At 50.4% G+C, this 15,976-nt stretch overlaps 2 protein-coding genes across 2 annotated transcripts; both read left to right on the top strand.

Annotated features, from left to right (window-relative positions):
• Positions 1-1,006: 1,006 nt before the first annotated feature.
• Positions 1,007-2,740, top strand: LOC105104655 (histone H3.3A). The gene is made up of 4 exons (XM_010998407.3): positions 1,007-1,157; positions 1,622-1,759; positions 1,883-2,036; positions 2,123-2,740. The coding sequence occupies exons 2-4, from the start codon at positions 1,632-1,634 to the stop codon at positions 2,249-2,251; spliced, it is 411 nt and encodes a 136-aa protein (XP_010996709.1). The 5' UTR covers positions 1,007-1,157; positions 1,622-1,631; the 3' UTR covers positions 2,252-2,740.
• A 7,982-nt stretch (positions 2,741-10,722) lies between these two features.
• On the top strand, positions 10,723-15,891 carry GALK1 (galactokinase 1). The gene is made up of 8 exons (XM_010998406.3): positions 10,723-10,935; positions 11,681-11,870; positions 12,325-12,444; positions 12,645-12,780; positions 12,901-13,082; positions 15,244-15,394; positions 15,483-15,645; positions 15,743-15,891. Exons 1-8 carry the CDS (start codon positions 10,771-10,773, stop codon positions 15,812-15,814), a joined length of 1,179 nt encoding a protein of 392 aa, XP_010996708.1. The 5' UTR covers positions 10,723-10,770; the 3' UTR covers positions 15,815-15,891.
• The last annotated feature ends 85 nt before the right edge of the window (positions 15,892-15,976 follow it).

Raw genomic sequence — 15,976 nt, forward strand, 5'->3', positions numbered from 1 at the left:
TTTATGTAACTGAGTCATCTGGATAACTAAATATTGAAATCCACCCAAGGTATTTATTTAGGCAAAGGTGAGGATTATCATTTTTATACATCTGTCATGTTTCTTTAAAAGTAATATATTAAAAAAAGTAATACATACCATTAAATACGAGGGAACACGTTTAATTTACTCTTACGGATATGCAAATACTGTTTTAGGACTATTCCCATTCTGGCTGTAGTCATTTCCTTCAGTTGAATTACATAATTTAAAAAATTTGTTACTTAGTAGGTCACTTCTTTGTAACTCTAAGCATATTGAAATCACAAAGTATTTTGTGATGTCCTAAGAACACACAAAATAGTACTTATAAAACATTTATTGACATTTGTTTCTTTGTATCTATTATGTGCCCCTCCCCATCCCACCAAACAAGCAACTGCTTTTTGGTTAAAATGTATATGCCTAATATATAAAATACGTGGTGAAATAACATGATTTACTGAATTCTCCTCATTTTCACTACTATCTAACGATCAAAATGTTAATGAAAAGTAAATAATCACTGGGAACATATTTCATTTTACACTGGAAAATATTTACAAAAAATTCGTTCAAGTAACCTCTCCTCCTGCATTGTCTGAGCCTTATGCAAATAAGATTAGGCTCCTTCCAATCCCGACTCTTAAGTCCTGATAGAGACCAGTGCAATTCATTTGCATTGACTTTCTATTGTAGAGCTTTGGAACCGAGGGAAGGATCCAAACATAGCTCCATTTTATCCAATCAGAAGAGCCGTTTAGTGCTAAGCTCTGATTCGTCCATTCCTTTCTGCATTCATCCAATCATTAGGCCACTTTAACAGCCAATCAGTGGTCTAGATATTCACCAATCAGGGAACGGGGCCGAAGCACGGCCTTTGTGTCGGGGGATGTCAGCGCGTCGGCGACAGCGTCAGCCAATAGAAAAAGTCGTTGGTGTATGCAAATTAGGGCCCTATGACGCAGAGACGCAGCGTGAAGCGTGGGTATAAAAACGGAGTCATCGGGGGGGCTTGGAGCGCAGAGCGGTTTGGTCGTTCGTTGGAGGAGCTGCTTTTCTTAGCTCAACGACTGCGGCTCTTCATTGGGCAATAGAAGCGGCGCGGCGGAAGAAGGGGCCTAAAACTTCGGCATTGAGTAAGCGTCCTCGGATTTACCGGCGACTTGGGGTCCTGCCAGCCTTTGGTGCCGCGGCAGTTGAGAGCTGAGTGTCGGCTGGTGCGGGCTGCTCTGGCCGCTCGCGTCGGCTGTGGGGTCGGGTGGTTTTCCCCTGGGACTTTGTTCCGGAACCGCGTCTCCGCCTCTTCCCTGCTGGTGATTCAGAGATCCCAACGCGGGGTTCCGGCCAGCCCGGCCTCCGCCCGTCGAGGAAGGGAAGTGACTCCTCCCCGCGCCCCCCCCCCCCAGGGAGGTTGCTGCTACTCGCAGCCTGAGTCATTAGGGGAGGGGGAGGAGGCGGCGGCGGCCCTCGGCCGTCTGCCGCCCGCGGTGGGGCTCGAGGACGCGGTAGGACAGGGACGCCAGGTGTCCCCCTGTATACTCTCCGTCTTACCCCCGGGAGGCGAGTCCCACGGCCCGGGACTCACGGATGTCTTATGCAGGTAAAAGAAAATGGCCCGAACCAAGCAGACTGCTCGTAAGTCCACGGGTGGGAAAGCGCCCCGCAAACAGCTGGCCACTAAAGCTGCCAGAAAAAGCGCTCCCTCTACCGGCGGGGTGAAAAAGCCTCATCGCTACAGGTAGGCAGTGCGGAAGGAAAACAATGACTCGGCGGCGCGTTGCGAGCGGGACGCTTCGTAGTGCTTGCTCGGCGATGTCAGTTAACCGGTGTCCCTTTACGCCTCGCTCCCTGCTCGCTCCAGGCCCGGGACCGTTGCGCTTCGAGAAATCCGTCGTTACCAGAAATCGACCGAGCTTCTGATCCGGAAGCTTCCTTTCCAGAGGTTGGTGAGGGAAATCGCCCAGGATTTCAAAACTGACTTGAGGTTCCAGAGTGCCGCCATTGGTGCGCTCCAGGTAAGGAAGCCAGGGCTGTAGCAGGGGTGGAGGGCTTGTGTGTGGTTCTCCAAAGAGTTTAATAGTGTGGCTCTTGTCCTCAACAGGAGGCTAGTGAAGCGTACCTGGTGGGTTTATTTGAAGATACTAATCTGTGTGCCATCCACGCTAAGAGAGTCACCATCATGCCCAAAGACATCCAGTTGGCTCGTCGGATACGGGGAGAGAGAGCTTAAGTGAAGGCAGTTTTTATGGTGTTTTGTAGTAAATTCTGTAAAATACTTTGGTTTAATTTGTGACTTTTTTTTGTAAGAAATTGTTTATAATATGTTGCATTTGTACTTAAGTCATTCCATCTTTCACTCAGGATGAATGCGAAAAGTGACTGTTCACAGACCTCAGCGATGTGAGCACTGTTGCTCAGGAGTGACAAGTTGCTAATATGCAGAAGGGATGGGTGATATTTCTTGCTTCTCATGATGCATGTTTCTGTATGTTAATGACTTGTTGGGTAGCTATTAAGGTACTAGAATTGATAAATGTGTACAGGGTCCTTTTGCAATAAAACTGGTTATGACTTGATCCAAGTGTTTAACAATTGGGGCTGTTAAGTCTGACCATACATCACTGTGATAGAATGTGGGCTTTTTCAAGGGTGAAGATACAAGTCTTAACCACAGTGTAACTTACAGTTTCCTTAAAAAAAAAAAAAAAAAAAAAGTAAACCTGGCAGCTATAGAATACACTATGTGCATTTATAATAGCTATTTTATATATTGTAGTGTCAACATTTTTAAATTAAATGTTTTACATTCACATGTGGTGGGGAGTCTTGTCATTAAGATGTGTGTATTAGAGTCCAGTTGGTTTTCTCCTAACTTGACTGCACTTGTTTTCATAGTAGTAAAATGCTTTGCGCATTGTACCTTGCATAAGTCCTCATTCTACCACGTTAATTAACCCTCTAGCTGATAATGCAAACACTAACGGTATTTTATTTATAAGGGCTCTAGAATATAATACGAGTTATTCACACCAGCATCATCTGTTACTAATACAGTAGTTCAGCTTTGTGTTGTGATTGGTTTCATAACTAGGTTGAGTTTTTTTCTGTCAGGAGGGAAATTATACCGAAGTTCTTTTCTTGTGGAGTTTGTATTATAACCCTTAGGGTAAATTTGCTGTGGGGGAGGGACACACAGCTCCAGTTTATGGAACCTCTGCCAGTTAAGATAGTGTCATCTGGTATAAGGTCCTGGGAAAATCACTTCATAGGGATGGCTTTCCAAGTGGTTTTAAACTTTAATCCTTCTATTGAAGTTTTTAGGTCAATTATGTATGTTGACTAAATTTACAAATAAACTTGTTTATTCAACTAAGTGTGAAAAACCTAAATTGAGTGTGCAAAGCTTTAGTATATTCATCATCTAGGTTCTTGAAGTTTGAGTTTAGCTCATTTCAGATTTTGCTTGGTAGTCAAAGGAAACTATTTACAAAAATACATAACAAAGCATGTAAACAGCCTTCTGCTCTGAAAAAGTCATTACTGCCATATTTGCATTGTAGGTTTAAGACAATTGTATGGTTCACTCCCCCATACTGTCCACGAATAAAAATACTTTTATTCAAGGTGCAGTGTAGGCCAAGGAAAGTAAATTTCTTTTGAAATTCTAAGACTCATACTTGGCAGCTGTTTTCGGACCTTGTTTGTGAGGCACGTTTATAGATCTCTCTATACAGCAAGTTGTTTAAACTCTATACAGCAAGTTGTTTAAACTCAAGCCCACAGATGTAGAATTCATTGTTAGTCTGAGCCACTTTTTAAGTATGTAACTAGTTTTCTTCACAAGTGTTGGCCACCAGTGAAGCATAGTGTGTGATGTTAGCAAGACAAAGGCACAGGAACCACACCCATCATCAGACCTATCTTCAGACAAAAGTGTTCTGTGTGATGTGAAGTCAGTAGCTGTAGAAAGACATTTATGTTGTAATACTTTTTAATTTGGATTAGTTTCAAACATAAGGGTCAAGGGGCTTACTATTGAGAAGTAAATTAGAAACTGCTTGGGAATCTTGGTAACTTAATGAGCTTTTATGAGGTGTCAAAGGTAGAAACCAGTACAATATAATGAACTGGTTTTCTGCAAGGTCCATCATAACCAGCTCTGGAACAGTCCCCAGTTCTGACAGTTTACTCACACTGCTTGTGAAGGACATTGAAATCCTAGATCGTGAAATAATGTGATGTGCTGTGGAGTCTGGCAGTGTCCGAGCACAAGTGGCGGAACAGCTATGGTGATGAGTCTCCAGTTATCATTCCAGTGGCTGACACTTAAACAACTTTCCCCAGTCAGCCTCCCCAATATAGGAATTTTATTGGGCAGCTTGGAATCTGCTGCTTAAAAACTGCAACTTGAGCTTCCACACTTCGAGCATACTTTTAACCCAGGAGGCAGAAGTATTTTTTAGTTTAGGAAACTGTCCATATATGTGTTGGTGTAGGTGGTGAGACTGTAAGGAGAAAAGCGAAAGTTGGAGCTGATGGAGATCCGAGCCCTTGATGGATGAGACAAATAAAGTCTTTGAAGTTTAGACTTTCTTGTTAATGGTCTTCATTTGATAATATCATTTAATAATGATGATAACGTATTTTTCATTAAATTTTCTATGGGGAAATGTCAGGAAAGTCTTGCCTTATGACTCGGCTGGGGTTGGGGGAGTGCATTCCTCAGGTCTCCACTGGGGCTCCCCCTGCCTGGCTCCCTGCAAGCAACTGCTTGCCTAGTGTCAGGTGTTGAGGCTGGAGACTGCAGCAGGTGGAAAGCAGACCCCTTCTGGATCACCTTCAGGTAGGGCAGCAGGGGATGGACACAGTCTAGTCTGCCACACGGTCAGCAGGAATCCCCTGGGCTTGGTCTTAAGTTTCTGCAGGAAAGGAAGCCTGTGGTGGGAGCGGTGGCAGCAGGCCAGGGATCCACGCTTCAGGCCCACGGTCAGCCTAGCCTGCCACAGAGAAAGGTGCGGTGTAGTTTTCATCGCACCCTTCTGCCACTGTGGTCCACTGGGTACCAGAACTGTGAGCCCCCACCCTGGACATCCTGTCCCCACCCCTATGTCTCCATCCCTTGGGTTGGGAGCACTTAACAATCAGCTCATCCAGGTAATCACAGTGCACTTCCGTCAGCCCCACCCCAGGCACTGATAGGAGAGCTCAGCTGAGCTGGGGGCGCCTTCCCTGAGCTCAACAGCCTCCTCTTTCCCTCACCCCAGTGGTGGTCTCACCTTCCTCGAGGTATTCCTCAGGGATGTCACCAGCCTCAACAGCTCCATCATGCTGGGCCTGGCTTCTGGCCAGCAACTTCAGCACAAGCAGCCAGGCTTCCAGCTACCTTCCTGAGGGCAAAGCTTGAGGAAGTAAGGAAGGAGGAGCAGGCACTTGCGCAGGTTGCTAACCCAAATCCTACAGCACCCCCAGGGAAAAGGCTGATGACCTTCTCGGGCCAGGTGGCTGAACTTTCGGCTCCCTGACCCCTTTGTCAGCAGGCCTGGGAAATGAGCAAGGCTCAGTGAGAGGACCCTCTACCCCTATTCCCCTGCCCCATTGCCCTTCTCATGGAAGAAGCTAAGAGGTTCTGCTGTCATCTCAGCTTCAGTGAGAAGCAAGCGGAGGGGCTTAAGTGAGGCTGCTGGAGGGGCTCTAAGGCCACGTGTAACCTGGAAAAGAGCACAGAAGGGTGTGGTCGGGCAGTCAGAGTCTGGGGTCCTCTCTCTGGAAGCTTCCAGCTCCCTTTCAGGAAGCTGTGGTTCTCGGACTAGACAGTGGAAGGGAGAGTGGGCTGAATGGGAAAAAGGCCATCTTGGGACTCATCGGTACCAGCGACAAGAAGGCCTCTGGGAAAGGGAGGCTGGTGGGCTGCAGGCTTAGGACGAGCTGCCTTTCGCTGAGGGGTGTGTGAGGGACTGCACACGTCCCCACGGAGGTGCTCAGTCTCCATTAACCTCCACTCCCTTCCCATGCCCTCTGTTGGACATACTGGGCCCCGGGACCTTTCCTATAAGCTCTTCACTGCCTAGCACTGAGTCAAGGGGACAGGATAGGGTTGGGTCCAAGGCCCAGGCATCATGTAGTTGAGGATCCTGCTGCAGCCTAAGGGCTTCTCCCTCCCCAGTGCCCTGCCTTTGGCCAGTCTCCTGCCCATCCCCAGTGACCTGGAGGCCTGGGCCAGCTGCAGTGCCTAGTGTGAGATGCAGGAATAGAGCCGCAGCTGCATTCCTGAGTCTGGATTTGCTCCCTGCCTGGCCATCAACAGGGTGGTGGTCAGCCTACAGGGCAGGAACTTCAGGGACACAGTGGGGGTACCAAATAAAGACAAGGCCTACAGCTGGCCCCTCTTAGCAGGGACAAGAAGCTCCTGGCGCTCCGAAGGCAGGGCCTCAGTCTACCTCTGGAGTTGTGCCTGGCACACAGCAGAGACTCCAGGTGTGTTTGCTGGCCAACCCAAATGGCCCTGGCAGCCCCACAGCACAGCTGGCTGGATCTGCTCCCAGCACAAGTGGCAAAGAGTCAGTCAGGTTCCCAAGAGCATTGGTTACTAGCCTGGCTTCCAAATTGGGAGCATTCCAGGTAGGAACTGGGGCTCCAGGGGTCTAGGAGAGCAGCTGCCCCTCCTGTTCCCTACTCAGAGGCTGAGCTTTGGATCTTAATACTTTAGTAAGCCGAGGCTGGCAGACTAGAGGCTGAAGCAGGTCAGGGTGCTCCTCGGGTGGTTGCTAAGAGAACAGGCTCAGGGTTAGACAGACCCAGGTTCAAGGCCCAGCTGTCCTACTTGGATGAGTTCCCTAAACCATCTGTGCTGCTTTTCCTCATCTGTAAAATGGGAATAAAACCAGTACCTACCCGATAGGCTTATAAGGATTTAATGAAACAATCTGTGCAATGTCTGGTGCCTTTAAAAATATTTGACAACAGAAGTGAAGAGCAGTGACCAATCAGAATAGGCACTGATAGTAAGCAGGCAGTACTGCCCTACGGGCCGCATCTCAGCTCTGATCCCAGGGCTGCCCGCAACCTCAATACTAGTATTATCAGTATTACAGAAGCTATTATCAGCAATGTTACAGAAAGGCCAAGAGGGCCCAAATCAGGAGATAGGCTAACCCTCTGGGACAACAAAAAGATCCTCTCAGGATGGGGGAGAGGTTGGGCCATCTGCTGAGAGCAATCATTGTCAGACACTGTGTCTGTAGATATTAGCCTGGGAGGTGTGGAACCAAGTCCATCTGCAGTGGAGATGCCAGAGCTGCGTGAAGCACACAGACCTTCATCCTGTGAAGAAAGCCCGGGTCTAGCAGGGACAGCCCAAGGGCTAAGAACTGGGCAGGGAGACAGCTGTGGAGTCTGGAAGAGAAGAGGCGCCTCTGGAACACCTGTCCTCAGTGGTGGGCCAGGTCTTGCCATGGCCTGGACAAACATGCCTTCGTGACTTCTAGGCTTGCCTGGGTCACCGGGCACTCAGCTGGCACAGGTAGTATTCTTGCCACTGGACATTTATCCCTGGGGGTGGATATTACCGGGAATTCTATCATGACAACTCAGTCCTGTGTGAGACTTGGCTCTGGCTACTCTGATACAAGTATTTTGGGCAGCAAAGCAGAGGACAGACCTTGGGTGGCAGTGTCCCCTTTAAGGTGTCACCTTCCCCCTAATCTTGTGACATCTGGCCAGGAAATGGGAGGCAGGGTCAAAAGTCACAGACAGACTTCCTTTCCAACAAATTTCATGTAACATGCTAAATGAGATTCAAACACTGAGAGTAAACAGGTCTCCCAAGTGCAATCAATGTTTCAGAGTCTGGGTGAACGAACAGGAGCATTTGTTCTTGGGTCAAATTAAGTTTCTCAGAGAACAACGGAAACAATACAAAGCATAAAGACAGGTCAAAGGGATGGTCAAAACCAGTATTTTCAATCAAAATAAAACAATGGAAATAAAACACAAGGGCGTGGGCTGCCCAGTGGTCAGAATTCCTCCTCTTTAATCTTATTCTGAAAGCTCTTTACTATTACACTATCATAGCATTTATCTCAGTCGGGGATGGGGAGTCAGATCATGACTGCCTCCCAATCAAAGCTTGAAAGCCCGAGGCTTTTCTCTGGCCAGTTGCCTGCAGGAGAGTCCGGTAATGTTTGTTGTATTAATGAATGATTGATAGTAATAGCAAATATTTATTCTGTGCTTACTGAGTGCCAGGGCTGGGCTGAGCACTCTGAAGATTACCTCATTTGGTTCCTTTTATAATAGTCTGTTGGGAAGGAAACACTAGCCTCATTTTACAGATGAGAAACTGAGGCACAGAGAGGTCTAATCATCTGACTGAGCTCACACAATAGTAGGGGCAGAGATTTGGGCTCAGGGCTGCTGGACACCAAGGCTGAGGAGGGTAAAGGATTCTCAGAGCAAGGGATGCTTCCCACATCACTACCTCATGGGGAGGCATGGTTTGTGAGTTTAATTCCATTTCAGCCAGCCCCAAGGGCCGCTCATTGTTTTGTCCTGAGGAATGCTCAAAAGGAGCAGGGGGGGAGGGTACAGCTCAGTGGTAGAGTGCATGCCTAGCAAGCACAAGGTCCTCAATTCAATCCCCAATATCTCCATCAAAAATAAATAAGCCTAATTGTCTCCCCTCCAAGAAAAAATTAAAAAAAAAAAAAGAAAAAGATCAAAAGGAGCAGTCCATCAATGAAATCTGGAATTGTTTTCATTCCCAGTTTAAAAAAAAAAAAAGCTTATTGAGACATAATACACATACCACACAATTCACCCATTTAAAGTGTACAATTCAGTGGTTTTAGTATATTCACATATATGTTTATTTAGAATATTTTCATCACCACAAAGAGAACTTGGTGCTCAGCTATCATTTCCCTCAGTCCCAAGTAACCACTAATCTACTTTCTGTCTCTATAGATTTGCCTATTGTGGACATTTCATATGGATGGAATCATACAGTTTGTAGTCTTTTGTAACTGCCTTCTTTCATTTACCGTAATGTTTTCAAGGCTCATCCATGTTGTAGCAGGTATCAGTATCATTCTCTTTATGGCTGAATAATATTCCACTGTATAAGCCACATTTTGTTTGTCCATTTATCCCTTTGGGTTGTTTCCACCTTTTGGCTAATGAAAATAGTGCTGCTATGAATATTAATATACAAGTTTTTGTGTGGACATATCTTTTCAATTCTCGTGAGTGTATATTTAGAGTGAAATTGCTGGATCCTATGATAACTCTATGGTTAGCATTTTGTGGAACTGCTTAATTGTTTTACATTCCCACCAGAAGTAGATGAGGGTTCTGACTTCATTGCATCTTCACCAACACTTGTTATTTTCTGTTTTGGTTTTTTTTGAACCATCCCAGTGGGTGTGAATTAGTATCTCACTGTGATTTTGATTTGCATACTGCTAATGACTAATGATGCTGAGCATCTTTTCATGTGCTTATTGGCAATTTGTACATCTTCTTTGGAAAAAAAGTCTGTTCAAATCTTTTGCCTATTTTTTTTCAAGCTTTTAAACCTTTTCTTTATTGATCCCCAGTCCTCAGACTTAGTCTCTCTTTTTTTTTTTTTTTTTTGCCCATTTAAAATTTTTTTTTACTGTTGGGTTGTAAGAGTTCTTCATACATCCTTGACACAAGTTCCTTAAATATATGATTTTGCAAATATTTTCTTCCATTCTGTGGCTTGTCTTTTCACCTTGATGGTGTCCTTAGGTGCACAAAAGTATTTTATTTTGATGAAGTACAAGGTCACAGAGGCACACCCCTATGTTTACTTCTAGGAGTTTTCAGAGGTAACTTGATTGCAGTTCTCCACTCTTGGGGCAAACCCCTGAGCAGACCTCAAGCTACAGCTGTGGCCACAAACCTCGACAAAGCCTTCACTCTAAATCCCAGATAGTCTGCTTACATTTCAGCCTTTCTGCTCCAAGGTTTCATATGGGGTGACCAACTGTGAACAGGAATCCAGGCAGGAGTTGAAGGTTTAGGATGCAGGCTGGTGAGAGAGGAAGTGGCTGGTGTCAGACTCTGGACACCAGAATCTGGGACAAAGGCTCTGGGCTGAGAAGGCACCTTGGCAGCTGCAGGAGATCCTCCCAGGAGGGGCTGGACCCACTGCTGTCCATTGTCACCCTCCTTCACTTCATTGCCAGGATCTGGGACAGTGGGTCCACTCTAGAAAAGCCTAAGGAAAGTGACTCCTTGGTCACCACCAAACTTGGTTTTCCTTATCTCTATTTATACTGAGTGCCAGGTCACCCACTGAGAGATCCAGGATCAGGGGCTGGTGATCTCTGATCATACAGGACTTGAGGACACAGGAGATCCCTTTGGGAAACCCAGGTGTGCTGGATGCCCGCTCTACTGCTCTGGCTGTGAGTAGATGGCTGGGTTGGTGGGTGTGGGCACAGAGAGGGGCATGAGGGTCAAGGAAGGCAGCAGATCTTACAGTCCGGGCCAATACCAAGCAGGGACACACGGCCCGGTGGGCGCCCAGCCGTCTTTCCCAAAGCCCGCCGGAGCCCGCCCCGCGCGCGCAGCTCGGGGATTGGGCCGAGAGCGTCGTCCGGGGCGGGGCCAGCGCGGCCGGGGCGGGGGCTGCGCGTGCAGCTATGTGAGCCGACGCCGCGCGGCCCCGCCCCCAGCATCCCGCGCCGACCCGTCTGCGCCCGGCGGAGCCGCAGGGTGAGCGTCATGGCCGCTTCGGAACAGCCCCGGGCTGAGGAGCTGCTGGCCAAGGCTCGAAGAGCCTTCCTGGAGGAGTTCGGGGCCGAGCCCAAGCTGGCCGTGTCGGCACCGGGCCGCGTCAACCTCATCGGGGAGCACACGGACTACAACCAGGGCCTGGTGCTGCCCATGGTGAGGGGCTGGGCGGGAGGCGCCATCTCCCCGCGTGCACTGTTGGGCGGGCCGCGCCGAACTTTTACCCTCGCCGGGCTTGGGGGCGAGCACGTGGGAGAGACCCTAGGACTGGGCATTTCCCACGTTGGAAGGGAGGACTCCGGGAATCCGCGAGGAAGTAGGCTGTGGACCCCTGAACCTTGCCATTGCCCTGCGAGTCACCTCAGATTGTGGAGGAATGCGGAAGGTGGCCCAAACGTAGACCGGGGCGAAGTAGCCCTAAGCCTCCTGGTCCAGCCCTTTTAAATTTCCAGAGGAGGGGATTAAGGCTCAGAGAGGGCTAGTGATCTGTTCAGGTTCACACAGCTGGTTCTCTGTGTGGCTCCCTCAGCCTGAGGCTCTTTCCATCCAACCTTGAAGCTTGGCTTGCGAGTGAATACGGTCCCTCTGAGGTCACACCGTAATGAGAAGGCATCAGACGAGCTCCTTTGATTCTGTTTTCCTACTGAGCCCTCTCTCCCCCTCGCCCCACAGTCGGGAGCTCGTGGTCAGGGCAGAGTCCAAATCTGCACTCCTGCTGCACTAGCCCTGCCCCTGAAGACCCGTGGGGGCAGGACCCAAAGCCCTTAAGGCCAGATGAGCCCTGAGGCTCTTCCCTGAGACACTCCCCATTTCCTGGAGGCTACCTCCTTGTCTCTGAGGCCTGCCATCCCTCAGAACCTTGGTATTGGAAGTTTTGCAGACTTTATGTTTCTCCTGCCAGGCTCTGGAGCTTGTGACCGTGCTGGTGGGCAGCCCCCGGGCGGATGGGCTTGTCTCCCTCCTTACCACCTCTGAGGATGCCGATGAGCCTCGGCGGTTGCAGTTTCCACTGCCCACAACCCAGCGGCCACTGGAGCCAGGGACCCCCCACTGGGTCAACTATGTCAAGGGGGTGATTCAGCACTACCCAGGTATGGGGCACAGGCCTGGGTCAAGTTCGCCCTAGTACCAGGAGTACCAGGCTTTCTCAGCCACAAAGCTCATTAGCTCATCTGATCCACTGTAGGGTAGCCATGCAGGGTGGAGCATCCTTGTTCTACAGGTGAGAAAACTGATGCCCCGAGAGGTTCTAGAACCTTCCTTGGGTTGCCCATTACATGATTGGAGGAGCCGGGATTCGAGCCCCAGCCTGCTGACCCCCAGGGCCCTAAACCAGGAGGACAGCTAGGAGACTGTGTCCCAGGAATCTTGGTAGGAGGATGGAGGGCGGTAGACCCCTTGACCTAGTAGGTTGGTGGCCTCTGACAATTGAAACTCCTGTGCAAGGAGCTGCCAGGCAGCTGTCTCCCTTCATAGCAGAACACATACCCTTCCTGCGCTCATGCTCCCAGATGATCCATCTTACCATCATTCTTTCCCCTGCAGCTGCCCCCCTCCCTGGCTTCAGTGCAGTGGTGGTCAGCTCAGTGCCCCTGGGGGGTGGGCTGTCCAGCTCAGCATCCCTGGAAGTGGCCACGTATACCTTCCTGCAGCAGCTCTGCCCAGGTACCTCCTAGACCCTGGCCCCTAACCCAGCCCTCCTTCCCTGAGGTCTCTTTGTGATCAGAGCTTCCTCCCTCTACTGTGGCTTCCGGGGGTGGGTGGGGAATCTCCCTGGAGGGTCGTTGGAGCTAATGCTGCTCCCACCAGCCTACCCCTACTGCCCCATCTTGGGCCCTAGCCTCCCACCTCACCCTGTGCTGCAGACTCGGGGGCAATAGCTGCCCGGGCCCAGGTGTGTCAGCGGGCCGAGCACAGCTTCGCAGGGGTGCCCTGTGGCATCATGGACCAGCTCATCGCACTGCTGGGGCAGAAAGGCCACGCGCTGCTCATTGACTGCAGGTCAGGGGTTCCCTTCGTATCCTCCCACCTTGGAATCAGGAGCTCCTGGCTGAAGCATGCCCCCTGCCTGGCGCGGCAAGCAGGTGCTTAGCCTTGTCATCTCCCCCATCTCCATCCCAGGTCCCTGGAGACAAGCCTGGTGCCGCTGTCGGACCCCAAGCTGGCTGTGCTCATCACCAACTCCAATGTCCGCCACTCACTGGGCTCCAGTGAATACCCACTGCGGCGACGCCAGTGTGAGGAAGTGGCCCGGGCGCTGGGCAAGGAGAGCCTTCGGGAGGTGCAGCTGGAGGAGCTGGAGGGTGAGAGCTGGCTGAGTGCGTGCTGTCCAGGAGATGGCTGGGCACCCCACGGGGGCTGCCGGGGTCTTGGTGTGGCTTCAGCCCTGCTGTACACCCCTCACCTCCAGGGACCTCTGCCAGGCTTTGCCTGCTCCCCCTGACTCTGCTACTCCAGAGCTGCTTGAAGTCTCAATATCGCTTTTTCTAATATGAGAATTAAGTTTCCACCGTGGACAATCTAGAAAAGTACAAAAAGGAAAATAACAAACTCTAAGAGCACTCCCCAGAGGTAGCCACTGCCAGCATTGTAGCTTATTTCCTTCCATGTTTTTCTACGTCTGTGTTTTCAAAGTTGAGTATATACAATTTTGTCACCTGCCCTTTTCTTAACATTATCTCAGAACCTTTCCTGTGCCATGTCATCATGCCTTTCCTATGCCTGTCATCAGCATGACTTTTTTTGTTAAGCAGCAAAAATTAGTTTTTTCACAGTTCTGGAGACTGGCTTCTTAAAGCTACGTAGCATTTCAGCAAACACATGCACTGTGATTTACTTAACCATTTTTGATAATCACACCTAACACTGTGATGAATTTTTTTGTTTTCTCTCTTTTTTTATTGTGATGGGTGTTTTTATACATGTCTTTCTCTGCATTTTCTTAGGAGTAGAAGCACAGAGTTAAAAGATAACATGTATTTTGAAGTATCTTGATACACATGGCCTGGAAGGTAGTTTAACAGTTTAAAGGTCATATAAATATCAACTCATTTAATTCTCTTATAACTCTGTAGAGCAGATATTATTATTACTATTCCCATTTTCTTGATGGGGAATGTCCAGTAAGTGGCAGTGCTGAGACTTGAACACAGGCAGAGGAGTACTCTTAACTGCGGGGCTGTGCTGCTGCAGCCGTGCCCTCCCGGGCAGTGTGCAGGTGCCCATTTCAGGGACTGTCTTGTCCTTTTTGGTGAACCATCACCTTCAGACCTGCCCTGTGCAGGTGACCTTGGCTGAGGTTTTCACACTTGAGCACTTTTGCTGTCCCTCCTCCCCACCTCAGTCCTTCTGTCCCACTCCTGGGGGCCTCCCTGTACCTCAGGGACTCTTGACTTCTAGTCCTGCTCTAGCCACCCCCACCCACTCTCCCGCACTTTCCTTCCTGTTCTCTGCCTGGCTCCTCCCCTTCTGCTTTGAAACAGGCCTGGTTTTCTTACCTCCTAAAATGGAGTCTCCTTCCCATTGCCAACCCTCTTGGAATAATCCCTAATGCTCATGGCTCCCAGTTTCTCATCTCTACTCATTTCTTTTTTTTTAATCGCAATACTAGGAGTTGAACCCAGGACCTCATTCATGCTAAGCATCCGCTCTGCCACTCAGCTATACCCTCCCCCTACTCATTTCTTAACCCTCTGAATCTGCCTGCCCATCTACTATGACAGCTCTCCCAGGGGTTCCCCACGGAACCCTCCCCTCCCCCTTGTTCATCATCCTGTTTCTCGGCCCTTGCCTGCCCCAGGCTGTCCCCAGTGCTTAGTGCCGACCGCCACTACCCCACTGAGTTCTCAGATGGGAGCCTGTAGCCCCCCATTTCCTGGAGCCTTCTCCTGACCCCCGATGGACCTCGGCACCCTTCTTCCCCTTGTCTGTTACTTCCTCACCCTTGTCACTCCTGTTGAAACTTCAGAGTCACCTGAGTTCTCTGTTCCATTTCCTACCCTTGCCTCTGGCCTCTTTCCCCTCCTTTCATTCCTCCCCCATCAGGCCCCTCGTGGGCTCTGACTGTTCAGTAGCCGCCGGCTGGGCTCCTGGCACCCGCTTCTCCCAGCATGGCCTGCTGCTCAAGGCAGTCACTTGTCAGCTAGAGCTCAGCTCCGTCCCTCCCCTGCTCCCATACCTCTCTGGCACCCGGCATTAAGTTTCAAAGTCCCTGGGGCTCAGGGCTGTCGTTAGTGACTCAGCTTGCTCTTGCTCTGCCCTCTTCAGCGTTAGCCGGTGGGATAGCCCACTGGGTCCCTGGCATGCCCTGGACACACCTGGGGTGGAGCCCTGGCCCTCAGAGGCTCCACTGTTACTCCAGCATAAACCCCAGCAGAACTTTTCTTCCCTCCTGTGCTGTCTTGGCCTCTTGAAGACAGCACTGTGTCCCACTCAGTGGATCTCCTGACCCCTTTTCCCCCTCAGCTGGCAGAGAGCTGATGAGCAAGGAGGCCTTCCGGCGGGCACGGCACGTGGTGGGTGAGATCCAGCGCACGGCCCAGGCAGCGGCCGCCCTGAGCCGTGGGGACTACAGGGCCTTCGGCCGCCTCATGGTGGAGAGTCACCACTCGCTCAGGTGAGACCCCCTCCTCCGGTGTGCCCAGTACAAGCTGTGTCCCCTGTGCTGGATGGGGCCGGTTCAAGGCCCCCAACTTCCTCTGCAGGGACGACTATGAGGTGAGCTGCTCTGAGCTGGATCAGCTGGTAGAGGCTGCGCTGTCTGCACCCGGGGTTTATGGCAGCCGCATGACGGGTGGTGGCTTCGGTGGCTGCACGGTGACCCTGCTGGAGGCCTCTGCTGCTTCCGCGGTGATGCGGCACATCCAGGTGGGCAGGTGCCGGAGGTGGGGGTTGTGGGGGAGAGATGGGTTCCTAGGGCCCTGCTGTGCTTGGATCCCACCCCATCCCTCCCTCCTTCCCACAGGAGCAGTACAGCGGTACTGCCACCTTCTACCTCTCCCAGGCTGCTGATGGCGCCAAGGCTCTGCGCTTGTGAGGCCCTTGCCCAGGACAGCACACAGCAGGCCTGCCCTTCAGTCTGGGTGTTCAATAAACTTGTACCTCTGACTATGATACCTGCCTGCCTCTGGAGGTGGGTGTGTGCTGGCATCAGAAGTGGGTGTCAGAACTGCTCCTCTGCTCTGGGTGGGCCCCAGAA

The sequence above is a fragment of the Camelus dromedarius genome, chromosome 16 (genome assembly GCF_036321535.1).
Source record: "Camelus dromedarius isolate mCamDro1 chromosome 16, mCamDro1.pat, whole genome shotgun sequence".
Taxonomy (NCBI): domain Eukaryota; kingdom Metazoa; phylum Chordata; class Mammalia; order Artiodactyla; family Camelidae; genus Camelus; species Camelus dromedarius.